We start from the raw sequence: 24,904 nt of genomic DNA, 5'->3' as shown, positions 1-24,904 counted from the left end.
TCAAACAGGTCCTTTCCGAGTTTTTCCAAAACAAAACTCTGCCTTTCCTCATGAACAAATCTCGGACCGATCTTTGGAATGCCGCGAACGTTTTCCTGTTGGAGAATTTTCAGGAACTCGTACTCCCGCAAAATGTATTTGTCTTTGCTTTCAGCTAATGAAGTCTTGACAACGACATTTTTGTTTTTATAAGTGGCGTTGCACACGCAGCCGCACCCTCATTCTTGTAACAACTCTTTCACTACTAAATCTTCTCTGTCAAACAAAATTGGTTTTTCTTTTTCTGAATCTTCTTTCGACGTTTTGCTGGTTTCATCGTCGGAGTTTCGTGGTGCTAAGTGTTTTTCATCGTTTTGTTTCATAGATTTATTATAGATTATTATCTTTAAAAAATTAAAAAACTTAAAATTATTTAGTGAATTATATTGCTGTAATTTAATATCAAATTTTAGTTAACAATTAAATTTAAACTCAGTAAGAAACAATTCATTGAAAATAATTATCGCTATAAATTTTATAAAGATAAGTGTGCATATATTTTACTTTCTAAATACTAGTTAAAATATATTATTCAAGAACTTGATAACAGCAACTTCGTCGAATTTTCACAAGTCGAATGTTTAGTGTTGTCAACGCAAGCTACACAAAATTATGCAAATTTTTTCAACATGAAATTGTAAGATTCTATGCACATGCCTGTGGACCAAATTTTTTCCAAATAAAAGAGGATTAACTGTATAAATACATTGAAACATCACTTTTAAATGACTTTAACCAACAAATAGCTTGTTTTTCACCATGTTTAAGTGAAAGAATTGTGAAAAACAAGCAAAAACTAAGAAAATTGGTGAAAATTCATTTTTTTGCACTTTTAAGTGGAAAATGCACTATAAAATGCTTAATAAAACAATTTTTGAACATTTAAATGAACTAAAAATACACAATTTTTGCTCATGTTGGCCATGGCCTGCTTTCTAGCATGTTTTTGGGTTGGGTTGAAAAATTGAAAATATCACGCTGACGTGCTAATTTGACCATTTTTTAAACTGGCCCATCAAACCAGGCTGATTCTTAATAAAACTCTTTTAAACTGTTATTGTGTAAATTTTCATCAACCTTTCATTTGATAATTTCACAGTTTTTACAACTTCTTTGATTTTTCATTTTCTGTCCGCATATCATCAAATTTCGGCTTTGGTTTCTCAGTTTCAGGCTGTTCACTGACCTGAAAGCCAGGGTTCCGCTGTGCTCGTCTCCAACGTGCTCTCCGTCCTTCACGCAGAATGTTGAATACCCGAAGTCAATCAGGTGGATCGTGTTTTGATCGAATAATCCTGTCATGAGGTTCTCAGATTTGATGTCGTTGTGAACGATGCCACAGCTGTGGACGTGATTCAGTATTTTCAACACTTGCAAGGCTACCTTCACCGTGGTCTTCAACAAAAACTTGTTCTTTCTTGTATCTTCTCTTTTATCAAACAGGTCCTTTCCGAGTTTTTCCAAAACAAAACTCTGCCTTTCCTCATGAACAAATCTAGGACCGATCTTTGGAATGCCGCGAACGTTTTCCTGTTGGAGAATTTTAAGGAACTCGTACTCCTGCAAAATGTATTTGTCTTTGCTTTCAGCTAATGAAGTCTTGACCACGACAGGTTTGTTTTTAAAAGTGGCATTGTACACGCAGCCGCACCCTCATTCTTCTAACAACTCTTTCACTACTAAATCTTCTCTGTCAAACAAAATTGGTTTTTCCAATTCTTTTTCTGAATCTTCTTTCAACGATTTGCTGGTTTCTTCGTCGGAGTTTTGCGGTACTAAGTGTTTTTCTTTGTTTTGTTTCATAGCTTTATTATAGATTATTATCTTTAAAAAATTAAAAAACTTAAAGTCATTTAATGAATTATATTGCTGTAATTGAATATCAAACTTTAATTAACAATTAAATTTAAACTCAGTAAGAAACATTTTATTGAGAATAGCTATCGCTGTCTATTATATAAAGATAAGTGTGCATATATTTTACTTTCTAAATACTAGTTAAAATATATTATTTAAGAACTTGATAACAGCAGCTTCGTCGAATTTTCACAAGTCGAATATTTAGTGTTGTCAACGCAAGCTATACAAAATTATGCAAATTTTTTCAACATAAAATTGTAAGATTCTATGCACATGCCTGTGGACCAAATTTTTTCCAAATAAAAGAGGATTAACTGTATAAATACATTGAAACATCACTTTTAAATGACTTTAACCAACAAATAGCTTGTTTTTCACCATGTTTAAGTGAAAGAATTGTGAAAAACAAGCAAAAACTAAGAAAATTGGTGAAAATTCATTTTTTTGCACTTTTAAGTGGAAAATGCACTATAAAATGCTTAATAAAACAATTTTTGAACATTTAAATGAACTAAAAATACACAATTTTTGCTCATGTTGGCCATGGCCTGCTTTCTAGCATGTTTTTGGGTTGGGTTGAAAAATTGAAAATATCACGCTGACGTGCTAATTTGACCATTTTTTAAACTGGCCCATCAAACCAGGCTGATTCTTAATAAAACTCTTTTAAACTGTTATTGTGTAAATTTTCATCAACCTTTCATTTGATAATTTCACAGTTTTTACAACTTCTTTGATTTTTCATTTTCTGTCCGCATATCATCAAATTTCGGCTTTGGTTTCTCAGTTTCAGGCTGTTCACTGACCTGAAAGCCAGGGTTCCGCTGTGCTCGTCTCCAACGTGCTCTCCGTCCTTCACGCAGAATGTTGAATACCCGAAGTCAATCAGGTGGATCGTGTTTTGATCGAATAATCCTGTCATGAGGTTCTCAGATTTGATGTCGTTGTGAACGATGCCACAGCTGTGGACGTGATTCAGTATTTTCAACACTTGCAAGGCTACCTTCACCGTGGTCTTCAACAAAAACTTGTTCTTTCTTGTATCTTCTCTTTTATCAAACAGGTCCTTTCCGAGTTTTTCCAAAACAAAACTCTGCCTTTCCTCATGAACAAATCTAGGACCGATCTTTGGAATGCCGCGAACGTTTTCCTGTTGGAGAATTTTAAGGAACTCGTACTCCTGCAAAATGTATTTGTCTTTGCTTTCAGCTAATGAAGTCTTGACCACGACAGGTTTGTTTTTAAAAGTGGCATTGTACACGCAGCCGCACCCTCATTCTTCTAACAACTCTTTCACTACTAAATCTTCTCTGTCAAACAAAATTGGTTTTTCCAATTCTTTTTCTGAATCTTCTTTCAACGATTTGCTGGTTTCTTCGTCGGAGTTTTGCGGTACTAAGTGTTTTTCTTTGTTTTGTTTCATAGCTTTATTATAGATTATTATCTTTAAAAAATTAAAAAACTTAAAGTCATTTAATGAATTATATTGCTGTAATTGAATATCAAACTTTAATTAACAATTAAATTTAAACTCAGTAAGAAACATTTTATTGAGAATAGCTATCGCTGTCTATTATATAAAGATAAGTGTGCATATATTTTACTTTCTAAATACTAGTTAAAATATATTATTTAAGAACTTGATAACAGCAGCTTCGTCGAATTTTCACAAGTCGAATATTTAGTGTTGTCAACGCAAGCTATACAAAATTATGCAAATTTTTTCAACATAAAATTGTAAGATTCTATGCACATGCCTGTGGACCAAATTTTTTCCAAATAAAAGAGGATTAACTGTATAAATACATTGAAACATCACTTTTAAATGACTTTAACCAACAAATAGCTTGTTTTTCACCATGTTTAAGTGAAAGAATTGTGAAAAACAAGCAAAAACTAAGAAAATTGGTGAAAATTCATTTTTTTGCACTTTTAAGTGGAAAATGCACTATAAAATGCTTAATAAAACAATTTTTGAACATTTAAATGAACTAAAAATACACAATTTTTGCTCATGTTGGCCATGGCCTGCTTTCTAGCATGTTTTTGGGTTGGGTTGAAAAATTGAAAATATCACGCTGACGTGCTAATTTGACCATTTTTTAAACTGGCCCATCAAACCAGGCTGATTCTTAATAAAACTCTTTTAAACTGTTATTGTGTAAATTTTCATCAACCTTTCATTTGATAATTTCACAGTTTTTACAACTTCTTTGATTTTTCATTTTCTGTCCGCATATCATCAAATTTCGGCTTTGGTTTCTCAGTTTCAGGCTGTTCACTGACCTGAAAGCCAGGGTTCCGCTGTGCTCGTCTCCAACGTGCTCTCCGTCCTTCACGCAGAATGTTGAATACCCGAAGTCAATCAGGTGGATCGTGTTTTGATCGAATAATCCTGTCATGAGGTTCTCAGATTTGATGTCGTTGTGAACGATGCCACAGCTGTGGACGTGATTCAGTATTTTCAACACTTGCAAGGCTACCTTCACCGTGGTCTTCAACAAAAACTTGTTCTTTCTTGTATCTTCTCTTTTATCAAACAGGTCCTTTCCGAGTTTTTCCAAAACAAAACTCTGCCTTTCCTCATGAACAAATCTAGGACCGATCTTTGGAATGCCGCGAACGTTTTCCTGTTGGAGAATTTTAAGGAACTCGTACTCCTGCAAAATGTATTTGTCTTTGCTTTCAGCTAATGAAGTCTTGACCACGACAGGTTTGTTTTTAAAAGTGGCATTGTACACGCAGCCGCACCCTCATTCTTCTAACAACTCTTTCACTACTAAATCTTCTCTGTCAAACAAAATTGGTTTTTCCAATTCTTTTTCTGAATCTTCTTTCAACGATTTGCTGGTTTCTTCGTCGGAGTTTTGCGGTACTAAGTGTTTTTCTTTGTTTTGTTTCATAGCTTTATTATAGATTATTATCTTTAAAAAATTAAAAAACTTAAAGTCATTTAATGAATTATATTGCTGTAATTGAATATCAAACTTTAATTAACAATTAAATTTAAACTCAGTAAGAAACATTTTATTGAGAATAGCTATCGCTGTCTATTATATAAAGATAAGTGTGCATATATTTTACTTTCTAAATACTAGTTAAAATATATTATTTAAGAACTTGATAACAGCAGCTTCGTCGAATTTTCACAAGTCGAATATTTAGTGTTGTCAACGCAAGCTATACAAAATTATGCAAATTTTTTCAACATAAAATTGTAAGATTCTATGCACATGCCTGTGGACCAAATTTTTTCCAAATAAAAGAGGATTAACTGTATAAATACATTGAAACATCACTTTTAAATGACTTTAACCAACAAATAGCTTGTTTTTCACCATGTTTAAGTGAAAGAATTGTGAAAAACAAGCAAAAACTAAGAAAATTGGTGAAAATTCATTTTTTTGCACTTTTAAGTGGAAAATGCACTATAAAATGCTTAATAAAACAATTTTTGAACATTTAAATGAACTAAAAATACACAATTTTTGCTCATGTTGGCCATGGCCTGCTTTCTAGCATGTTTTTGGGTTGGGTTGAAAAATTGAAAATATCACGCTGACGTGCTAATTTGACCATTTTTTAAACTGGCCCATCAAACCAGGCTGATTCTTAATAAAACTCTTTTAAACTGTTATTGTGTAAATTTTCATCAACCTTTCATTTGATAATTTCACAGTTTTTACAACTTCTTTGATTTTTCATTTTCTGTCCGCATATCATCAAATTTCGGCTTTGGTTTCTCAGTTTCAGGCTGTTCACTGACCTGAAAGCCAGGGTTCCGCTGTGCTCGTCTCCAACGTGCTCTCCGTCCTTCACGCAGAATGTTGAATACCCGAAGTCAATCAGGTGGATCGTGTTTTGATCGAATAATCCTGTCATGAGGTTCTCAGATTTGATGTCGTTGTGAACGATGCCACAGCTGTGGACGTGATTCAGTATTTTCAACACTTGCAAGGCTACCTTCACCGTGGTCTTCAACAAAAACTTGTTCTTTCTTGTATCTTCTCTTTTATCAAACAGGTCCTTTCCGAGTTTTTCCAAAACAAAACTCTGCCTTTCCTCATGAACAAATCTAGGACCGATCTTTGGAATGCCGCGAACGTTTTCCTGTTGGAGAATTTTAAGGAACTCGTACTCCTGCAAAATGTATTTGTCTTTGCTTTCAGCTAATGAAGTCTTGACCACGACAGGTTTGTTTTTAAAAGTGGCATTGTACACGCAGCCGCACCCTCATTCTTCTAACAACTCTTTCACTACTAAATCTTCTCTGTCAAACAAAATTGGTTTTTCCAATTCTTTTTCTGAATCTTCTTTCAACGATTTGCTGGTTTCTTCGTCGGAGTTTTGCGGTACTAAGTGTTTTTCTTTGTTTTGTTTCATAGCTTTATTATAGATTATTATCTTTAAAAAATTAAAAAACTTAAAGTCATTTAATGAATTATATTGCTGTAATTGAATATCAAACTTTAATTAACAATTAAATTTAAACTCAGTAAGAAACATTTTATTGAGAATAGCTATCGCTGTCTATTATATAAAGATAAGTGTGCATATATTTTACTTTCTAAATACTAGTTAAAATATATTATTTAAGAACTTGATAACAGCAGCTTCGTCGAATTTTCACAAGTCGAATATTTAGTGTTGTCAACGCAAGCTATACAAAATTATGCAAATTTTTTCAACATAAAATTGTAAGATTCTATGCACATGCCTGTGGACCAAATTTTTTCCAAATAAAAGAGGATTAACTGTATAAATACATTGAAACATCACTTTTAAATGACTTTAACCAACAAATAGCTTGTTTTTCACCATGTTTAAGTGAAAGAATTGTGAAAAACAAGCAAAAACTAAGAAAATTAGTGAAAATTCATTTTTTTGCACTTTTAAGTGGAAAATGCACTATAAAATGCTTAATAAAACAATTTTTGAACATTTAAATGAACTAAAAATACACAATTTTTGCTCATGTTGGCCATGGCCTGCTTTCTAGCATGTTTTTGGGTTGGGTTGAAAAATTGAAAATATCACGCTGACGTGCTAATTTGACCATTTTTTAAACTGGCCCATCAAACCAGGCTGATTCTTAATAAAACTCTTTTAAACTGTTATTGTGTAAATTTTCATCAACCTTTCATTTGATAATTTCACAGTTTTTACAACTTCTTTGATTTTTCATTTTCTGTCCGCATATCATCAAATTTCGGCTTTGGTTTCTCAGTTTCAGGCTGTTCACTGACCTGAAAGCCAGGGTTCCGCTGTGCTCGTCTCCAACGTGCTCTCCGTCCTTCACGCAGAATGTTGAATACCCGAAGTCAATCAGGTGGATCGTGTTTTGATCGAATAATCCTGTCATGAGGTTCTCAGATTTGATGTCGTTGTGAACGATGCCACAGCTGTGGACGTGATTCAGTATTTTCAACACTTGCAAGGCTACCTTCACCGTGGTCTTCAACGAAAACTTTTCCTTTCTCGTCTCTTCTCTTTTTTCAAACAGGTCCTTTCCGAGTTTTTCCAAAACAAAACTCTGCCTTTCCTCATGAACAAATCTCGGACCGATCTTTGGAATGCCGCGAACGTTTTCCTGTTGGAGAATTTTCAGGAACTCGTACTCCTGCAAAATGTATTTGTCTTTGCTTTCAGCTGATGAAGTCTTGACCACGACATGTTTGTTTTTATAAGTGGCGTTGCACACGCAGCCGCACCCTCATTCTTGTAACAACTCTTTCACTACTAAATCTTCTCTGTAAAACAAAATTGGTTTTCCAATTCTTTTTCTGAATCTTCTTCCGACGTTTTGCTGGTTTCATCGTCGGAGTTTCGTGGTGCTAAGTGTTTTTCATCGTTTTGTTTCATAGATTTATTATAGATTATTATCTTTAAAAAATTAAAAAACTTAAAATTATTTAGTGAATTATATTGCTGTAATTGAATATCAAATTTTAATTAACAATTAATTTTAAACTCAGAAAGAAACATTTTATTGAGAAAAGCTATCGCTATCTATTATATAAAGATAAGTGTGCATATATTTTACTTTCTAAATACTAGTTAAAATATATTATTTAAGAACTTGATAACAGCAACTTCGTCGAATTTTCACAAGTCGAATGTTTAGTGTTGTCAACGCAAGCTATACAAAATTATGCAAATTTTTTCAACATAAAATTGTATGATTCTATGCACATGCCTGTGGACCAAATTTTTTCCAAATAAAAGAGGATTAACTGTATAAATACATTGAAACATTTTATTTTAAATGACTTTAACCAACAAATAGCTTGTTTTTCAACATGTTTAAGTGAAAGAATTGTGAAAAACAAGCAAAAACTAAGAAAATTAGTGAAAATTCATTTTTTTTGCACTTTTAAGTGGAAAATGCACTATAAAATGCTTAATAAAACAATTTTTGAACATTTAAATGAACTAAAAATACACAATAATTGCTCATGTTGGCCATGGCCTGCTTTCTAGCATGTTTTTGGGTTTGGTTGAAAAATTGAAAATATCACGCTGACGTGCTAATTTGACCATTTTTTAAACTGGCCCATCAAACCAGGCTGATTCTTAATAAAACTCTTTTAAACTGTCATTGTGTAAATTTTCATCAAGCATCTTTTTAGTCAACCTTTCATTTTATAATTTCACAGTTTTTACAACTTCCTTGATTTTTCATTTTCTGTCCGCATATCATCAAATTTCGGCTCTGATTTCTCAATTTCAGGCTGTTCACTGACTTGAATGCCAGGGTTTCGCGCGATTTACAGCTGTGCTCGTCTCTAACGTGCTCTCCGTCTTTCACGTAGAATGTTGAATGCCCGAAGTCAATCAGGTAGATCGTGTTTTGATCGAATAATCCTGTCATGAGGTTCTCAGATTTGACGTCGTTGTGAACGATGCCACAGCTGTGAACGTGATTCAGTATTTTCAACACTTGCAAGGCTACCTTCACCGTGGTCTTCAACGAAAACTTGTCCTTTCTCGTCTCTTCTCTTTTATCAAACAGGTCCTTTTCGAGTTTTTCGACAACAAAACTCTGTCTTTCTTCATGAACGAATCTAGGACCGATCTTTGGAATGCCGCGAACGTTTTCCTTTTGGAGAATTTTCAGGAACTCGTACTCCTGCAAAATATATTTGTCTTTGCTTTCAGCTGAAGAAGTCTTGACCACGACATGTTTGTTTTTAAAAGTGGCATTGTACACACAGCCGCACCCTCCTTCTTCTAACAACTCTTTCACTACTAAATCTTCTCTGTCAAACAAATTTGGTTTTTCCAATTCTTTTTCTGAATCTTCTTTCGACGTTTTGCTGGTTTCTTCGTCGGAGTTTCGTGGTGCTAAGTGTTTTTCATCGTTTCGTTTCATTGCTTTTATATAGAATTTTATCTTAAAAAAATTAAAAAACTTAAAATAATTTAGTGAATTATATTGCTGTAATTGAATATCAAACTTTAATTAACAATTAAATTTAAACTCAGTAAGAAACATTTTATTGAGAATAGCTATCGCTATCTATTATATAAAGATAAGTGTGCATATATTTTACTTTCTAAATACTAGTTAAAATATATTATTTAAGAACTTGATAACAGCAACTTGGTCGAATTTTCACAAGTCGAATGTTTAGTGTTGTCAACGCAAGCTATACAAAATTATGCAAATTTTTTCAACATAAAATTGTATGATTCTATGCACATGCCTGTGGACCAATTTTTTTCCAAATAAAAGAGGATTAACTGTATGAATACATTGAAACATCACTTTTAAATGACTTTAACCAACAAATAGCTTGTTTTTCACCATGTTTAAGTGAAAGAATTGTGAAAAACAAGCAAAAACTAAGAAAATTAGTGAAAATTCATTTTTTTGCACTTTTAAGTGGAAAATGCACTATAAAATGCTTAATAAAACAATTTTTGAACATTTAAATGAGCTAAAAATACACAATTATTGCTCATGTTGGCCATGGCCTGCTTTCTAGCATGTTTTTGGGTTTGGTTGAAAAATTGAAAATATCACGCTGACGTGCTAATTTGACCATTTTTTAAACTGGCCCATCAAACCAGGCTGATTCTTAATAAAACTCTTTTAAACTGTTATTAGTCAACCTTTCATTTTATAATTTCACAGTTTTTACAACTTCCTTGATTTTTCATTTTCTGTCCGCATATCATCAAATTTCGGCTCTGATTTCTCAATTTCAGGCTGTTCACTGACTTGAATGCCAGGGTTTCGCGCGATTTACAGCTGTGCTCGTCTCTAACGTGCTCTCCGTCTTTCACGTAGAATGTTGAATGCCCGAAGTCAATCAGGTAGATCGTGTTTTGATCGAATAATCCTGTCATGAGGTTCTCAGATTTGACGTCGTTGTGAACGATGCCACAGCTGTGAACGTGATTCAGTATTTTCAACACTTGCAAGGCTACCTTCACCGTGGTCTTCAACGAAAACTTGTCCTTTCTCGTCTCTTCTCTTTTATCAAACAGGTCCTTTTCGAGTTTTTCGACAACAAAACTCTGTCTTTCTTCATGAACGAATCTAGGACCGATCTTTGGAATGCCGCGAACGTTTTCCTTTTGGAGAATTTTCAGGAACTCGTACTCCTGCAAAATATATTTGTCTTTGCTTTCAGCTGAAGAAGTCTTGACCACGACATGTTTGTTTTTAAAAGTGGCATTGTACACACAGCCGCACCCTCCTTCTTCTAACAACTCTTTCACTACTAAATCTTCTCTGTCAAACAAATTTGGTTTTTCCAATTCTTTTTCTGAATCTTCTTTCGACGTTTTGCTGGTTTCTTCGTCGGAGTTTCGTGGTGCTAAGTGTTTTTCATCGTTTCGTTTCATTGCTTTTATATGGAATTTTATCTTAAAAAAATTAAAAAACTTAAAATAATTTAGTGAATTATATTGCTGTAATTGAATATCAAACTTTAATTAACAATTAAATTTAAACTCAGTAAGAAACATTTTATTGAGAATAGCTATCGCTATCTATTATATAAAGATAAGTGTGCATATATTTTACTTTCTAAATGCTAGTTAAAATATATTATTTAAGAACTTGATAACAGCAACTTCGTCGAATTTTCACAAGTCGAATGTTTAGTGTTGTCAACGCAAGCTATACAAAATTATGCAAATTTTTTCAACATAAAATTGTATGATTCTATGCACATGCCTGTGGACCAAATTTTTTCCAAATAAAAGAGGATTAACTGTATGAATACATTGAAACATCACTTTTAAATGACTTTAATCAACAAATAGCTTGTTTTTTAACATGTTTAAGTGAAAGAATTGTGAAAAACAAGCAAAAACTAAGAAAATTTGTGAAAGTTCATTTTTTTGCACTTTTAAGTGGAAAATGCACTATAATAAAACAATTTTTGAACATTTAAATGAACTAAAAATACACAATTATTGCTCATGTTGGCCATGGCCTGCTTTCTAGCATGTTTTTGGGTTGGGTTGAAAAATTGAAAACATCACGCTGACGTGCTAATTTGACCATTTTTTAAACTGGCCCATCAAACCAGGCTGATTCTTAATAAAACTCTTTTAAACTGTCATTGTGTAAATTTTCATCAAGCATCTTTTTAGTCAACCTTTCATTTTATAATTTCACAGTTTTTACAACTTCCTTAATTTTTCATTTTCTGTCCGCATATCATCAAATTTCAGTTTAAAATATAGAAGTTTAGTAATTCATTAGCTTTTCCAATAAATCCGACTATCGTTTTCGTTTTTGTTCAGTAATTTTTCAAACAATCCGCAGTACATATCGTAATCCGGCTTCTGATCAAACTTTATTGCTGTAATTGAATATTAACTTTTAATTAACAGTTAAATTTAAACTCAGTAAGAAACAATTCATTGACAATAATTTTCGCTATACATTTTATAAAGATAAGTGTGCGTATTTTGTTTTCAAAAAACTAGTAAAAATATGTTATACAAGAACTTTATATTACAGCAACTTTTATATTTTAAAACAATATGTTTATACTTCTTAGTATTATATCCGAAAATTTTATTGAAATATTAAAAATTTATATGATATAATTTATTGAGAATAGCTATCGCTATCTATTATATAAAGATAAGTGTGCATATATTTTACTTTCTAAATACTAGTTAAAATATATTATTTAAGAACTTGATAACAGCAACTTCGTCGAATTTTCACAAGTCGAATATTTAGTGTTGTCAACGCAAGCTATACAAAATTATGCAAATTTTTTCAACATAAAATTGTATGATTCTATGCACATGCCTGTGGACCAAATTTTTTCCAAATAAAAGAGGATTAACTGTATGAATACATTGAAACATCACTTTTAAATGACTTTAATCAACAAATAGCTTGTTTTTTAACATGTTTAAGTGAAAGAATTGTGAAAAACAAGCAAAAACTAAGAAAATTTGTGAAAGTTCATTTTTTTGCACTTTTAAGTGGAAAATGCACTATAATAAAACAATTTTTGAACATTTAAATGAACTAAAAATACACAATTATTGCTCATGTTGGCCATGGCCTGCTTTCTAGCATGTTTTTGGGTTTGTTTGAAAAATTGAAAACATCACGCTGACGTGCTAATTTGACCATTTTTTAAACTGGCCCATCAAACCAGGCTGATTCTTAATAAAACTCTTTTAAACTGTCATTGTGTAAATTTTCATCAAGCATCTTTTTAGTCAACCTTTCATTTTATAATTTCACAGTTTTTACAACTTCCTTAATTTTTCATTTTCTGTCCGCATATCATCAAATTTCAGTTTAAAATATAGAAGTTTAGTAATTCATTAGCTTTTCCAATAAATCCGACTATCGTTTTCGTTTTTGTTCAGTAATTTTTCAAACAATCCGCAGTACATATCGTAATCCGGCTTCTGATCAAACTTTATTGCTGTAATTGAATATTAACTTTTAATTAACAGTTAAATTTAAACTCAGTAAGAAACAATTCATTGACAATAATTTTCGCTATACATTTTATAAAGATAAGTGTGCGTATTTTGTTTTCAAAAAACTAGTAAAAATATGTTATACAAGAACTTTATATTACAGCAACTTTTATATTTTAAAACAATATGTTTATACTTCTTAGTATTATATCCGAAAATTTTATTGAAATATTAAAAATTTATATGATATAATTTATTGAGAATAGCTATCGCTATCTATTATATAAAGATAAGTGTGCATATATTTTACTTTCTAAATACTAGTTAAAATATATTATTTAAGAACTTGATAACAGCAACTTCGTCGAATTTTCACAAGTCGAATATTTAGTGTTGTCAACGCAAGCTATACAAAATTATGCAAATTTTTTCAACATAAAATTGTATGATTCTATGCACATGCCTGTGGACCAAATTTTTTTCAAATAAAAGAGGATTAACTGTATGAATACATTGAAACATCACTTTTAAATGACTTTAATCAACAAATAGCTTGTTTTTTAACATGTTTAAGTGAAAGAATTGTGAAAAACAAGCAAAAACTAAGAAAATTTGTGAAAGTTCATTTTTTTGCACTTTTAAGTGGAAAATGCACTATAATAAAACAATTTTTGAACATTTAAATGAACTAAAAATACACAATTATTGCTCATGTTGGCCATGGCCTGCTTTCTAGCATGTTTTTGGGTTTGTTTGAAAAATTGAAAACATCACGCTGACGTGCTAATTTGACCATTTTTTAAACTGGCCCATCAAACCAGGATGATTCTTAATAAAACTCTTTTAAACTGTCATTGTGTAAATTTTCATCAAGCATCTTTTTAGTCAACCTTTCATTTTATAATTTCACAGTTTTTACAACTTCCTTAATTTTTCATTTTCTGTCCGCATATCATCAAATTTCAGTTTAAAATATAGAAGTTTAGTAATTCATTAGCTTTTCCAATAAATCCGACTATCGTTTTCGTTTTTGTTCAGTAATTTTTCAAACAATCCGCAGTACATATCGTAATCCGGCTTCTGATCAAACTTTATTGCTGTAATTGAATATTAACTTTTAATTAACAGTTAAATTTAAACTCAGTAAGAAACAATTCATTGACAATAATTTTCGCTATACATTTTATAAAGATAAGTGTGCGTATTTTGTTTTCAAAAAACTAGTAAAAATATGTTATACAAGAACTTTATATTACAGCAACTTTTATATTTTAAAACAATATGTTTATACTTCTTAGTATTATATCCGAAAATTTTATTGAAATATTAAAAATTTATATGATATAATTTATTGAGAATAGCTATCGCTATCTATTATATAAAGATAAGTGTGCATATATTTTACTTTCTAAATACTAGTTAAAATATATTATTTAAGAACTTGATAACAGCAACTTCGTCGAATTTTCACAAGTCGAATATTTAGTGTTGTCAACGCAAGCTATACAAAATTATGCAAATTTTTTCAACATAAAATTGTATGATTCTATGCACATGCCTGTGGACCAAATTTTTTCCAAATAAAAGAGGATTAACTGTATGAATACATTGAAACATCACTTTTAAATGACTTTAATCAACAAATAGCTTGTTTTTTAACATGTTTAAGTGAAAGAATTGTGAAAAACAAGCAAAAACTAAGAAAATTTGTGAAAGTTCATTTTTTTGCACTTTTAAGTGGAAAATGCACTATAATAAAACAATTTTTGAACATTTAAATGAACTAAAAATACACAATTATTGCTCATGTTGGCCATGGCCTGCTTTCTAGCATGTTTTTGGGTTTGTTTGAAAAATTGAAAACATCACGCTGACGTGCTAATTTGACCATTTTTTAAACTGGCCCATCAAACCAGGATGATTCTTAATAAAACTCTTTTAAACTGTCATTGTGTAAATTTTCATCAAGCATCTTTTTAGTCAACCTTTCATTTTATAATTTCACAGTTTTTACAACTTCCTTAATTTTTCATTTTCTGTCCGCATATCATCAAATTTCAGTTTAAAATATAGAAGTTTAGTAATTCATTAGCTTTTCCAATAAATCCGACTATCGTTTTCGTTTTTGTTCAGTAATTTTTCAAACAATCCGCAGTACATATCGTAATCCGGCTTCTGATCAAACTTTATTGCTGTAATTGAATATTAACTTTTAATTAACAGTTAAATTTAAACTCAGTAAGAAACAATTCATTGACAATAATTTTCGCTATACATTTTATAAAGATAAGTGTGCGTATTTTGTTTTCAAAAAACTAGTAAAAATATGTTATACAAGAACTTTATATTACAGCAACTTTTATATTTTAAAACAATATGTTTATACTTCTTAGTATTATATCCGAAAATTTTATTGAAATATTAAAAATTTATATGATATAATTTATTGAGAATAGCTATCGCTATCTATTATATAAAGATAAGTGTGCATATATTTTACTTTCTAAATACTAGTTAAAATATATTATTTAAGAACTTGATAACAGCAACTTCGTCGAATTTTCACAAGTCGAATATTTAGTGTTGTCAACGCAAGCTATACAAAATTATGCAAATTTTTTCAACATAAAATTGTATGATTCTATGCACATGCCTGTGGACCAAATTTTTTCCAAATAAAAGAGGATTAACTGTATGAATACATTGAAACATCACTTTTAAATGACTTTAATCAACAAATAGCTTGTTTTTTAACATGTTTAAGTGAAAGAATTGTGAAAAACAAGCAAAAACTAAGAAAATTTGTGAAAGTTCATTTTTTTGCACTTTTAAGTGGAAAATGCACTATAATAAAACAATTTTTGAACATTTAAATGAACTAAAAATACACAATTATTGCTCATGTTGGCCATGGCCTGCTTTCTAGCATGTTTTTGGGTTTGTTTGAAAAATTGAAAACATCACGCTGACGTGCTAATTTGACCATTTTTTAAACTGGCCCATCAAACCAGGCTGATTCTTAATAAACTCTTTTAAACTGTTATTGTGTAAATTTTCATCAAGCATCTTTTTAGTCAACCTTTCATTTTATAATTTCACAGTTTTTACAACTTCCTTAATTTTTCATTTTCTGTCCGCATATCATCAAATTTCAGTTTAAAATATAGAAGTTTAGTAATTCATTAGCTTTTCCAATAAATCCGACTATCGTTTTCGTTTTTGTTCAGTAATTTTTCAAACAATCCGCAGTACATATCGTAATCCGGCTTCTGATCAAACTTTATTGCTGTAATTGAATATTAACTTTTAATTAACAGTTAAATTTAAACTCAGTAAGAAACAATTCATTGACAATAATTTTCGCTATACATTTTATAAAGATAAGTGTGCGTATTTTGTTTTCAAAAAACTAGTAAAAATATGTTATACAAGAACTTTATATTACAGCAACTTTTATATTTTAAAACAATATGTTTATACTTCTTAGTATTATATCCGAAAATTTTATTGAAATATTAAAAATTTATATGATATAATTTATTGAGAATAGCTATCGCTATCTATTATATAAAGATAAGTGTGCATATATTTTACTTTCTAAATACTAGTTAAAATATATTATTTAAGAACTTGATAACAGCAACTTCGTCGAATTTTCACAAGTCGAATATTTAGTGTTGTCAACGCAAGCTATACAAAATTATGCAAATTTTTTCAACATAAAATTGTATGATTCTATGCACATGCCTGTGGACCAAATTTTTTCCAAATAAAAGAGGATTAACTGTATGAATACATTGAAACATCACTTTTAAATGACTTTAATCAACAAATAGCTTGTTTTTTAACATGTTTAAGTGAAAGAATTGTGAAAAACAAGCAAAAACTAAGAAAATTTGTGAAAGTTCATTTTTTTGCACTTTTAAGTGGAAAATGCACTATAATAAAACAATTTTTGAACATTTAAATGAACTAAAAATACACAATTATTGCTCATGTTGGCCATGGCCTGCTTTCTAGCATGTTTTTGGGTTTGTTTGAAAAATTGAAAACATCACGCTGACGTGCTAATTTGACCATTTTTTAAACTGGCCCATCAAACCAGGCTGATTCTTAATAAACTCTTTTAAACTGTTATTGTGTAAATTTTCATCAAGCATCTTTTTAGTCAACCTTTCATTTTATAATTTCACAGTTTTTACAACTTCCTTAATTTTTCATTTTCTGTCCGCATATCATCAAATTTCAGTTTAAAATATAGAAGTTTAGTAATTCATTAGCTTTTCCAATAAATCCGACTATCGTTTTCGTTTTTGTTCAGTAATTTTTCAAACAATCCGCAGTACATATCGTAATCCGGCTTCTGATCAAACTTTATTGCTGTAATTGAATATTAACTTTTAATTAACAGTTAAATTTAAACTCAGTAAGAAACAATTCATTGACAATAATTTTCGCTATACATTTTATAAAGATAAGTGTGCGTATTTTGTTTTCAAAAAACTAGTAAAAATATGTTATACAAGAACTTTATATTACAGCAACTTTTATATTTTAAAACAATATGTTTATACTTCTTAGTATTATATCCGAAAATTTTATTGAAATATTAAAAATTTATATGATATAATTTATTGAGAATAGCTATCGCTATCTATTATATAAAGATAAGTGTGCATATATTTTACTTTCTAAATACTAGTTAAAATATATTATTTAAGAACTTGATAACAGCAACTTCGTCGAATTTTCACAAGTCGAATATTTAGTGTTGTCAACGCAAGCTATACAAAATTATGCAAATTTTTTCAACATAAAATTGTATGATTCTATGCACATGCCTGTGGACCAAATTTTTTCCAAATAAAAGAGGATTAACTGTATGAATACATTGAAACATCACTTTTAAATGACTTTAATCAACAAATAGCTTGTTTTTTAACATGTTTAAGTGAAAGAATTGTGAAAAACAAGCAAAAACTAAGAAAATTTGTGAAAGTTCATTTTTTTGCACTTTTAAGTGGAAAATGAACTATAAAATGCTTAATAAAACAATTTTTGAACATTTAAATGAACTAAAAATACACAATTACTGCTCATGTTGGCCATGGCCTGCTTTCTAGCATGTTTTTGGGTTGGGTTGAAAAATTGAAAATATCACGCTGACGTGCTAATTTGACCATTTTTTAAACTGGCCCATCAAACCAGGCTGATTCTTAATAAAACTCTTTTAAACTGTTATTGTGTAAATTTTCATCAAGCGTCTTTTTAGTCAACCTTTCATTTTATAATTTCACAGTTTTTACAACTTCTTTGATTTTTCATTTTCTGTCCGCATATCATCAAATTTCGGCTTTGGTTTCTCAGTTTCAGGCTGTTCACTGTAAGCCAGGGTTCCGCGCGATTTGCCGCTGTGCTCGTCTCTAACGTGCTCTCCGTCCTTCACGTAGAATGTTGAATACCCGAAATCAATCAGATAGATCGTGTTTTGATCGAATAATCCAGTCATGAGGTTCTCAGATTTGATGTCGTTGTGAACGATGCCACAGCTGTGGACGTGATTCAGTATTTTCAACACTTGCAAGGCTACCTTCACCGTGGTCTTCAACGAAAACTTGTCCTTTCTCGTCTCTTTTCTTTTATCAAACAGGTCCTTTCCGAGTTTTTCGACAACAAAACTCTGTCTTTCTTCATGAACGAATCTAGGACCGATCTTTGGAATGCCGCGAACGTTTCCCTTTTGGAGAATTTTCAAGAACTCGTACTCCTGCAAAATGTATTTGTCTTTGCTTTCAGCTGATGAAGTCTTGACAACGACAAGTTTGTTTTTATAAGTGGCATTGTACACACAGCCGCATCCTCCTTCTTGTAACAACTCTTTCACTACTAAATCTTCTTTGTCAAACAAAATTGGTTTTTCCAATTCTTTTTCTGAATCTTCTTTCAACGTTTTGCTGGTTTCTTCGTCGGAGTTTCGTGGTACTAAGTGTTTTTCATCGTTTTGTTTCATAGATTTATTATAGATTATTATCTTTAAAAAATTAAAAAACTTAAAATTATTTAGTGAATTATATTGCTGTAATTGAATATCAAATTTTAATTAACAATTAATTTTAAACTCAGAAAGAAACATTTTATTGAGAAAAGCTATCGCTATCTATTATATAAAGATAAGTGTGCATATATTTTACTTTCTAAATACTAGTTAAAATATATTATTTAAGAACTTGATAACAGCAACTTCGTCGAATTTTCACAAGTCGAATGTTTAGTGTTGTCAACGCAAGCTATACAAAATTATGCAAATTTTTTCAACATAAAATTGTATGATTCTATGCACATGCCTGTGGACCAAATTTTTTCCAAATAAAAGAGGATTAACTGTATGAATGCATTGAAACATCACTTTTAAATGACTTTAATCAACAAATAGCTTGTTTTTCAACATGTTTAAGTGAAAGAATTGTGAAAAACAAGCAAAAACTAAGAAAATTAGTGAAAATTCATTTTTTTGCACTTTTAAGTGGAAAATGAACTATAAAATGCTTAATAAAACAATTTTTGAACATTTAAATGAACTAAAAATACACAATTACTGCTCATGTTGGCCATGGCCTGCTTTCTAGCATGTTTTTGGGTTGGGTTGAAAAATTGAAAATATCACGCTGACGTGCTAATTTGACCATTTTTTAAACTGGCCCATCCAACCAGGCTGATTCTTAATAAAACTCTTTTAAACTGTTATTGTGTAAATTTTCATCAAGCGTCTTTTTAGTCAACCTTTCATTTTATAATTTCACAGTTTTTACAACTTCTTTGATTTTTCATTTTCTGTCCGCATATCATCAAATTTCGGCTTTGGTTTCTCAGTTTCAGGCTGTTCACTGTAAGCCAGGGTTCCGCGCGATTTGCCGCTGTGCTCGTCTCTAACGTGCTCTCCGTCCTTCACGTAGAATGTTGAATACCCGAAATCAATCAGATAGATCGTGTTTTGATCGAATAATCCTGTCATGAGGTTCTCAGATTTGATGTCGTTGTGAACGATGCCACAGCTGTGGACGTGATTCAGTATTTTCAACACTTGCAAGGCTACCTTCACCGTGGTCTTCAACGAAAACTTGTCCTTTCTCGTCTCTTTTCTTTTATCAAACAGGTCCTTTCCGAGTTTTTCGACAACAAAACTCTGTCTTTCTTCATGAACGAATCTAGGACCGATCTTTGGAATGCCGCGAACGTTTCCCTTTTGGAGAATTTTCAAGAACTCGTACTCCTGCAAAATGTATTTGTCTTTGCTTTCAGCTGATGAAGTCTTGACAACGACAAGTTTGTTTTTATAAGTGGCATTGTACACACAGCCGCATCCTCCTTCTTGTAACAACTCTTTCACTACTAAATCTTCTTTGTCAAACAAAATTGGTTTTTCCAATTCTTTTTCTGAATCTTCTTTCAACGTTTTGCTGGTTTCTTCGTCGGAGTTTCGTGGTACTAAGTGTTTTTCATCGTTTTGTTTCATAGATTTATTATAGATTATTATCTTTAAAAAATTAAAAAACTTAAAATTATTTAGTGAATTATATTGCTGTAATTGAATATCAAATTTTAATTAACAATTAATTTTAAACTCAGAAAGAAACATTTTATTGAGAAAAGCTATCGCTATCTATTATATAAAGATAAGTGTGCATATATTTTACTTTCTAAATACTAGTTAAAATATATTATTTAAGAACTTGATAACAGCAACTTCGTCGAATTTTCACAAGTCGAATGTTTAGTGTTGTCAACGCAAGCTATACAAAATTATGCAAATTTTTTCAACATAAAATTGTATGATTCTATGCACATGCCTGTGGACCAAATTTTTTCCAAATAAAAGAGGATTAACTGTATGAATGCATTGAAACATCACTTTTAAATGACTTTAATCAACAAATAGCTTGTTTTTCAACATGTTTAAGTGAAAGAATTGTGAAAAACAAGCAAAAACTAAGAAAATTAGTGAAAATTCATTTTTTTGCACTTTTAAGTGGAAAATGAACTATAAAATGCTTAATAAAACAATTTTTGAACATTTAAATGAACTAAAAATACACAATTACTGCTCATGTTGGCCATGGCCTGCTTTCTAGCATGTTTTTGGGTTGGGTTGAAAAATTGAAAATATCATGCTGACGTGCTAATTTGACCATTTTTTAAACTGGCCCATCAAACCAGGCTGATTCTTAATAAAACTCTTTTAAACTGTTATTGTGTAAATTTTCATCAAGCGTCTTCTTAGTCAACCTTTCATTTTATAATTTCACAGTTTTTACAACTTCTTTGATTTTTCATTTTCTGTCCGCATATCATCAAATTTCGGCTTTGGTTTCTCAGTTTCAGGCTGTTCACTGTAAGCCAGGGTTCCGCGCGATTTGCCGCTGTGCTCGTCTCTAACGTGCTCTCCGTCCTTCACGTAGAATGTTGAATACCCGAAATCAATCAGATAGATCGTGTTTTGATCGAATAATCCAGTCATGAGGTTCTCAGATTTGATGTCGTTGTGAACGATGCCACAGCTGTGGACGTGATTCAGTATTTTCAACACTTGCAAGGCTACCTTCACCGTGGTCTTCAACGAAAACTTGTCCTTTCTCGTCTCTTTTCTTTTATCAAACAGGTCCTTTCCGAGTTTTTCGACAACAAAACTCTGTCTTTCTTCATGAACGAATCTAGGACCGATCTTTGGAATGCCGCGAACGTTTCCCTTTTGGAGAATTTTCAAGAACTCGTACTCCTGCAAAATGTATTTGTCTTTGCTTTCAGCTGATGAAGTCTTGACAACGACAAGTTTGTTTTTATAAGTGGCATTGTACACACAGCCGCATCCTCCTTCTTGTAACAACTCTTTCACTACTAAATCTTCTTTGTCAAACAAAATTGGTTTTTCCAATTCTTTTTCTGAATCTTCTTTCAACGTTTTGCTGGTTTCTTCGTCGGAGTTTCGTGGTACTAAGTGTTTTTCATCGTTTTGTTTCATAGATTTATTATAGATTATTATCTTTAAAAAATTAAAAAACTTAAAATTATTTAGTGAATTATATTGCTGTAATTGAATATCAAATTTTAATTAACAATTAATTTTAAACTCAGAAAGAAACATTTTATTGAGAAAAGCTATCGCTATCTATTATATAAAGATAAGTGTGCATATATTTTACTTTCTAAATACTAGTTAAAATATATTATTTAAGAACTTGATAACAGCAACTTCGTCGAATTTTCACAAGTCGAATGTTTAGTGTTGTCAACGCAAGCTATACAAAATTATGCAAATTTTTTCAACATAAAATTGTATGATTCTATGCACATGCCTGTGGACCAAATTTTTTCCAAATAAAAGAGGATTAACTGTATGAATGCATTGAAACATCACTTTTAAATGACTTTAATCAACAAATAGCTTGTTTTTCAACATGTTTAAGTGAAAGAATTGTGAAAAACAAGCAAAAACTAAGAAAATTAGTGAAAATTCATTTTTTTGCACTTTTAAGTGGAAAATGAACTATAAAATGCTTAATAAAACAATTTTTGAACATTTAAATGAACTAAAAATACACAATTACTGCTCATGTTGGCCATGGCCTGCTTTCTAGCATGTTTTTGGGTTGGGTTGAAAAATTGAAAATATCATGCTGACGTGCTAATTTGACCATTTTTTAAACTGGCCCATCAAACCAGGCTGATTCTTAATAAAACTCTTTTAAACTGTTATTGTGTAAATTTTCATCAAGCGTCTTTTTAGTCAACCTTTCATTTTATAATTTCACAGTTTTTACAACTTCTTTGATTTTTCATTTTCTGTCCGCATATCATCAAATTTCGGCTTTGGTTTCTCAGTTTCAGGCTGTTCACTGTAAGCCAGGGTTCCGCGCGATTTGCCGCTGTGCTCGTCTCTAACGTGCTCTCCGTCCTTCACGTAGAATGTTGAATACCCGAAATCAATCAGATAGATCGTGTTTTGATCGAATAATCCAGTCATGAGGTTCTCAGATTTGATGTCGTTGTGAACGATGCCACAGCTGTGGACGTGATTCAGTATTTTCAACACTTGCAAGGCTACCTTCACCGTGGTCTTCAACGAAAACTTGTCCTTTCTCGTCTCTTTTCTTTTATCAAACAGGTCCTTTCCGAGTTTTTCGACAACAAAACTCTGTCTTTCTTCATGAACGAATCTAGGACCGATCTTTGGAATGCCGCGAACGTTTCCCTTTTGGAGAATTTTCAAGAACTCGTACTCCTGCAAAATGTATTTGTCTTTGCTTTCAGCTGATGAAGTCTTGACCACGACATGTTTGTTTTTATAAGTGGCGTTGTACACACAGCCGCATCCTCCTTCTTGTAACAACTCTTTCACTACTAAATCTTCTCTGTCAAACAAAATTGGTTTTTCCAATTCTTTTTCTGAATCTTCTTTCGACGTTTTGTTGGTTTCTTCGTCGGAGTTTCGCGGTACAAAGTGCTTTTCTTCGTTTCGTTTCATAGCTTTATTATAGATTATTATCTTTAAAAAATTAAAAAACTTAAAATAATTTAGTGAATTATATTGCTGTAATTGAATATCAAATTTTAATTAACAATTAAACTTAAACTCAGAAAGAAACAATTTATTGAGAATAGCTATCGATATCTATTATATAAAGATAAGTGTGCATATATTTTACTTTCTAAATACTAGTTAAAATATATTATTTAAGAACTTGATAACAGCAACTTCGTCGAATTTTCACAAGTCGAATGTTTAGTGTTGTCAACGCAAGCTATACAAAATTATGCAAATTTTTTCAACATGAAATTGTATGATTCTATGCACATGCCTGTGGACCAAATTTTTTCCAAATAAAAGAGGATTAACTGTATAAATACATTGAAACATCACTTTTAAATGACTTTAACCAACAAATAGCTTGTTTTTCACCATGTTTAAGTGAAAGAATTGTGAAAAACAAGCAAAACCTAAGAAAATTAGTGAAAATTCATTTTTTTGCACTTTTAAGTGAAAATGAACTATAAAATGCTTAATAAAACAATTTTTGAACATTTAAATGAACTAAAAATACACAATTATTGCTCATGTTGGCCATGGCCTGCTTTCTAGCATGTTTTTGGGTTGGGTTGAAAAATTGAAAATATCACGCTGACGTGCTAATTTGACCATTTTTTAAACTGGCCCATCAAACAAGGCTGATTCTTAATAAAACTCTTTTAAACTGTTATTGTGTAAATTTTCATCAAGCATCTTTTTAGTCAACCTTTCATTTTATAATTTCACAGTTTTTACAACTTCCTTGATTTTTCATTTTCTGTCCGCATATCATCAAATTTCGGCTCTGATTTCTCAGTTTCAGGCTGTTCACTGACTTGAAGCCAGGGTTCCGCGCGATTTACCGCTGTGCTCGTCTCTAACGTGCTCTCCGTCTTTCACGTAGAATGTTGAATGCCCGAAATCAATCAGGTGGATCGTGTTTTGATCGAATAATCCTGTCATGAGGTTCTCAGATTTGATGTCGTTGTGAACGATGCCACAGCTGTGGACGTGATTCAGTATTTTCAACACTTGCAAGGCTACCTTCACCGTGGTATTCAACGAAAACTTGTCCTTTCTCGTCTCTCCTCTTTTATCAAACAGGTCCTTTCCGAGTTTTTAGACAACGAAACTCTGCCTTTCTTCATGAACAAATCTAGGACCGATCTTTGGAATGCCGCGAACGTTTTCCTTTTGGAGAATTTTTAGGAACTCGTACTCCTGCAAAATGTATTTGTCTTTGCTTTCAGCTGATGAAGTCTTGACCACGACATGTTTGTTTTTATAAGTGGCGTTGTACACACAGCCGCATCCTCCTTCTTGTAACAACTCTTTCACTACTAAATCTTCTCTGTCAAACAAAATTGGTTTTTCCAATTCTTTTTCTGAATCTTCTTTCGACGTTTTGTTGGTTTCTTCGTCGGAGTTTCGCGGTACAAAGTGTTTTTCTTCGTTTCGTTTCATAGCTTTATTATAGATTATTATCTTTAAAAAATTAAAAAACTTAAAATAATTTAGTGAATTATATTG

At 31.3% G+C, this 24,904-nt stretch overlaps 5 protein-coding genes across 5 annotated transcripts; all 5 read right to left on the bottom strand.

Moving 5' to 3' along the window:
- Positions 1–18,115: 18,115 nt before the first annotated feature.
- LOC145843308 (casein kinase I gamma-like) lies at positions 18,116–18,823 on the bottom strand. The gene has a single exon (XM_082950770.1). The coding sequence runs from the start codon at positions 18,821–18,823 to the stop codon at positions 18,116–18,118; it is 708 nt and encodes a 235-aa protein (XP_082806896.1).
- A 795-nt stretch (positions 18,824–19,618) lies between these two features.
- Positions 19,619–20,326, bottom strand: LOC145843307 (casein kinase I gamma-like). The gene has a single exon (XM_082950769.1). The coding sequence runs from the start codon at positions 20,324–20,326 to the stop codon at positions 19,619–19,621; it is 708 nt and encodes a 235-aa protein (XP_082806895.1).
- Positions 20,327–21,121: 795 nt separating this feature from the next.
- LOC145843304 (casein kinase I gamma-like) lies at positions 21,122–21,829 on the bottom strand. The gene has a single exon (XM_082950768.1). It carries the CDS (start codon positions 21,827–21,829, stop codon positions 21,122–21,124), a length of 708 nt encoding a protein of 235 aa, XP_082806894.1.
- Positions 21,830–22,624: 795 nt separating this feature from the next.
- Positions 22,625–23,332, bottom strand: LOC145843303 (casein kinase I gamma-like). The gene has a single exon (XM_082950767.1). It carries the CDS (start codon positions 23,330–23,332, stop codon positions 22,625–22,627), a length of 708 nt encoding a protein of 235 aa, XP_082806893.1.
- Positions 23,333–24,202: 870 nt separating this feature from the next.
- LOC145843302 (casein kinase I gamma-like) lies at positions 24,203–24,838 on the bottom strand. The gene is made up of 2 exons (XM_082950766.1): positions 24,560–24,838; positions 24,203–24,481 (listed from the first exon to the last, which is right to left on the bottom strand). The coding sequence occupies exons 1-2, from the start codon at positions 24,836–24,838 to the stop codon at positions 24,203–24,205; spliced, it is 558 nt and encodes a 185-aa protein (XP_082806892.1).
- Positions 24,839–24,904: the final 66 nt, after the last annotated feature.

Source organism: Thalia democratica, chromosome 8 (assembly GCF_965202585.1).
Source record: "Thalia democratica chromosome 8, ktThaDemo2.hap1.1, whole genome shotgun sequence".
Classification (NCBI taxonomy): Eukaryota; Metazoa; Chordata; class Thaliacea; order Salpida; family Salpidae; genus Thalia; species Thalia democratica.
Note: the sequence above shows the minus strand (reverse complement) of the source record. Positions and strands in the feature narration are given on the sequence as shown.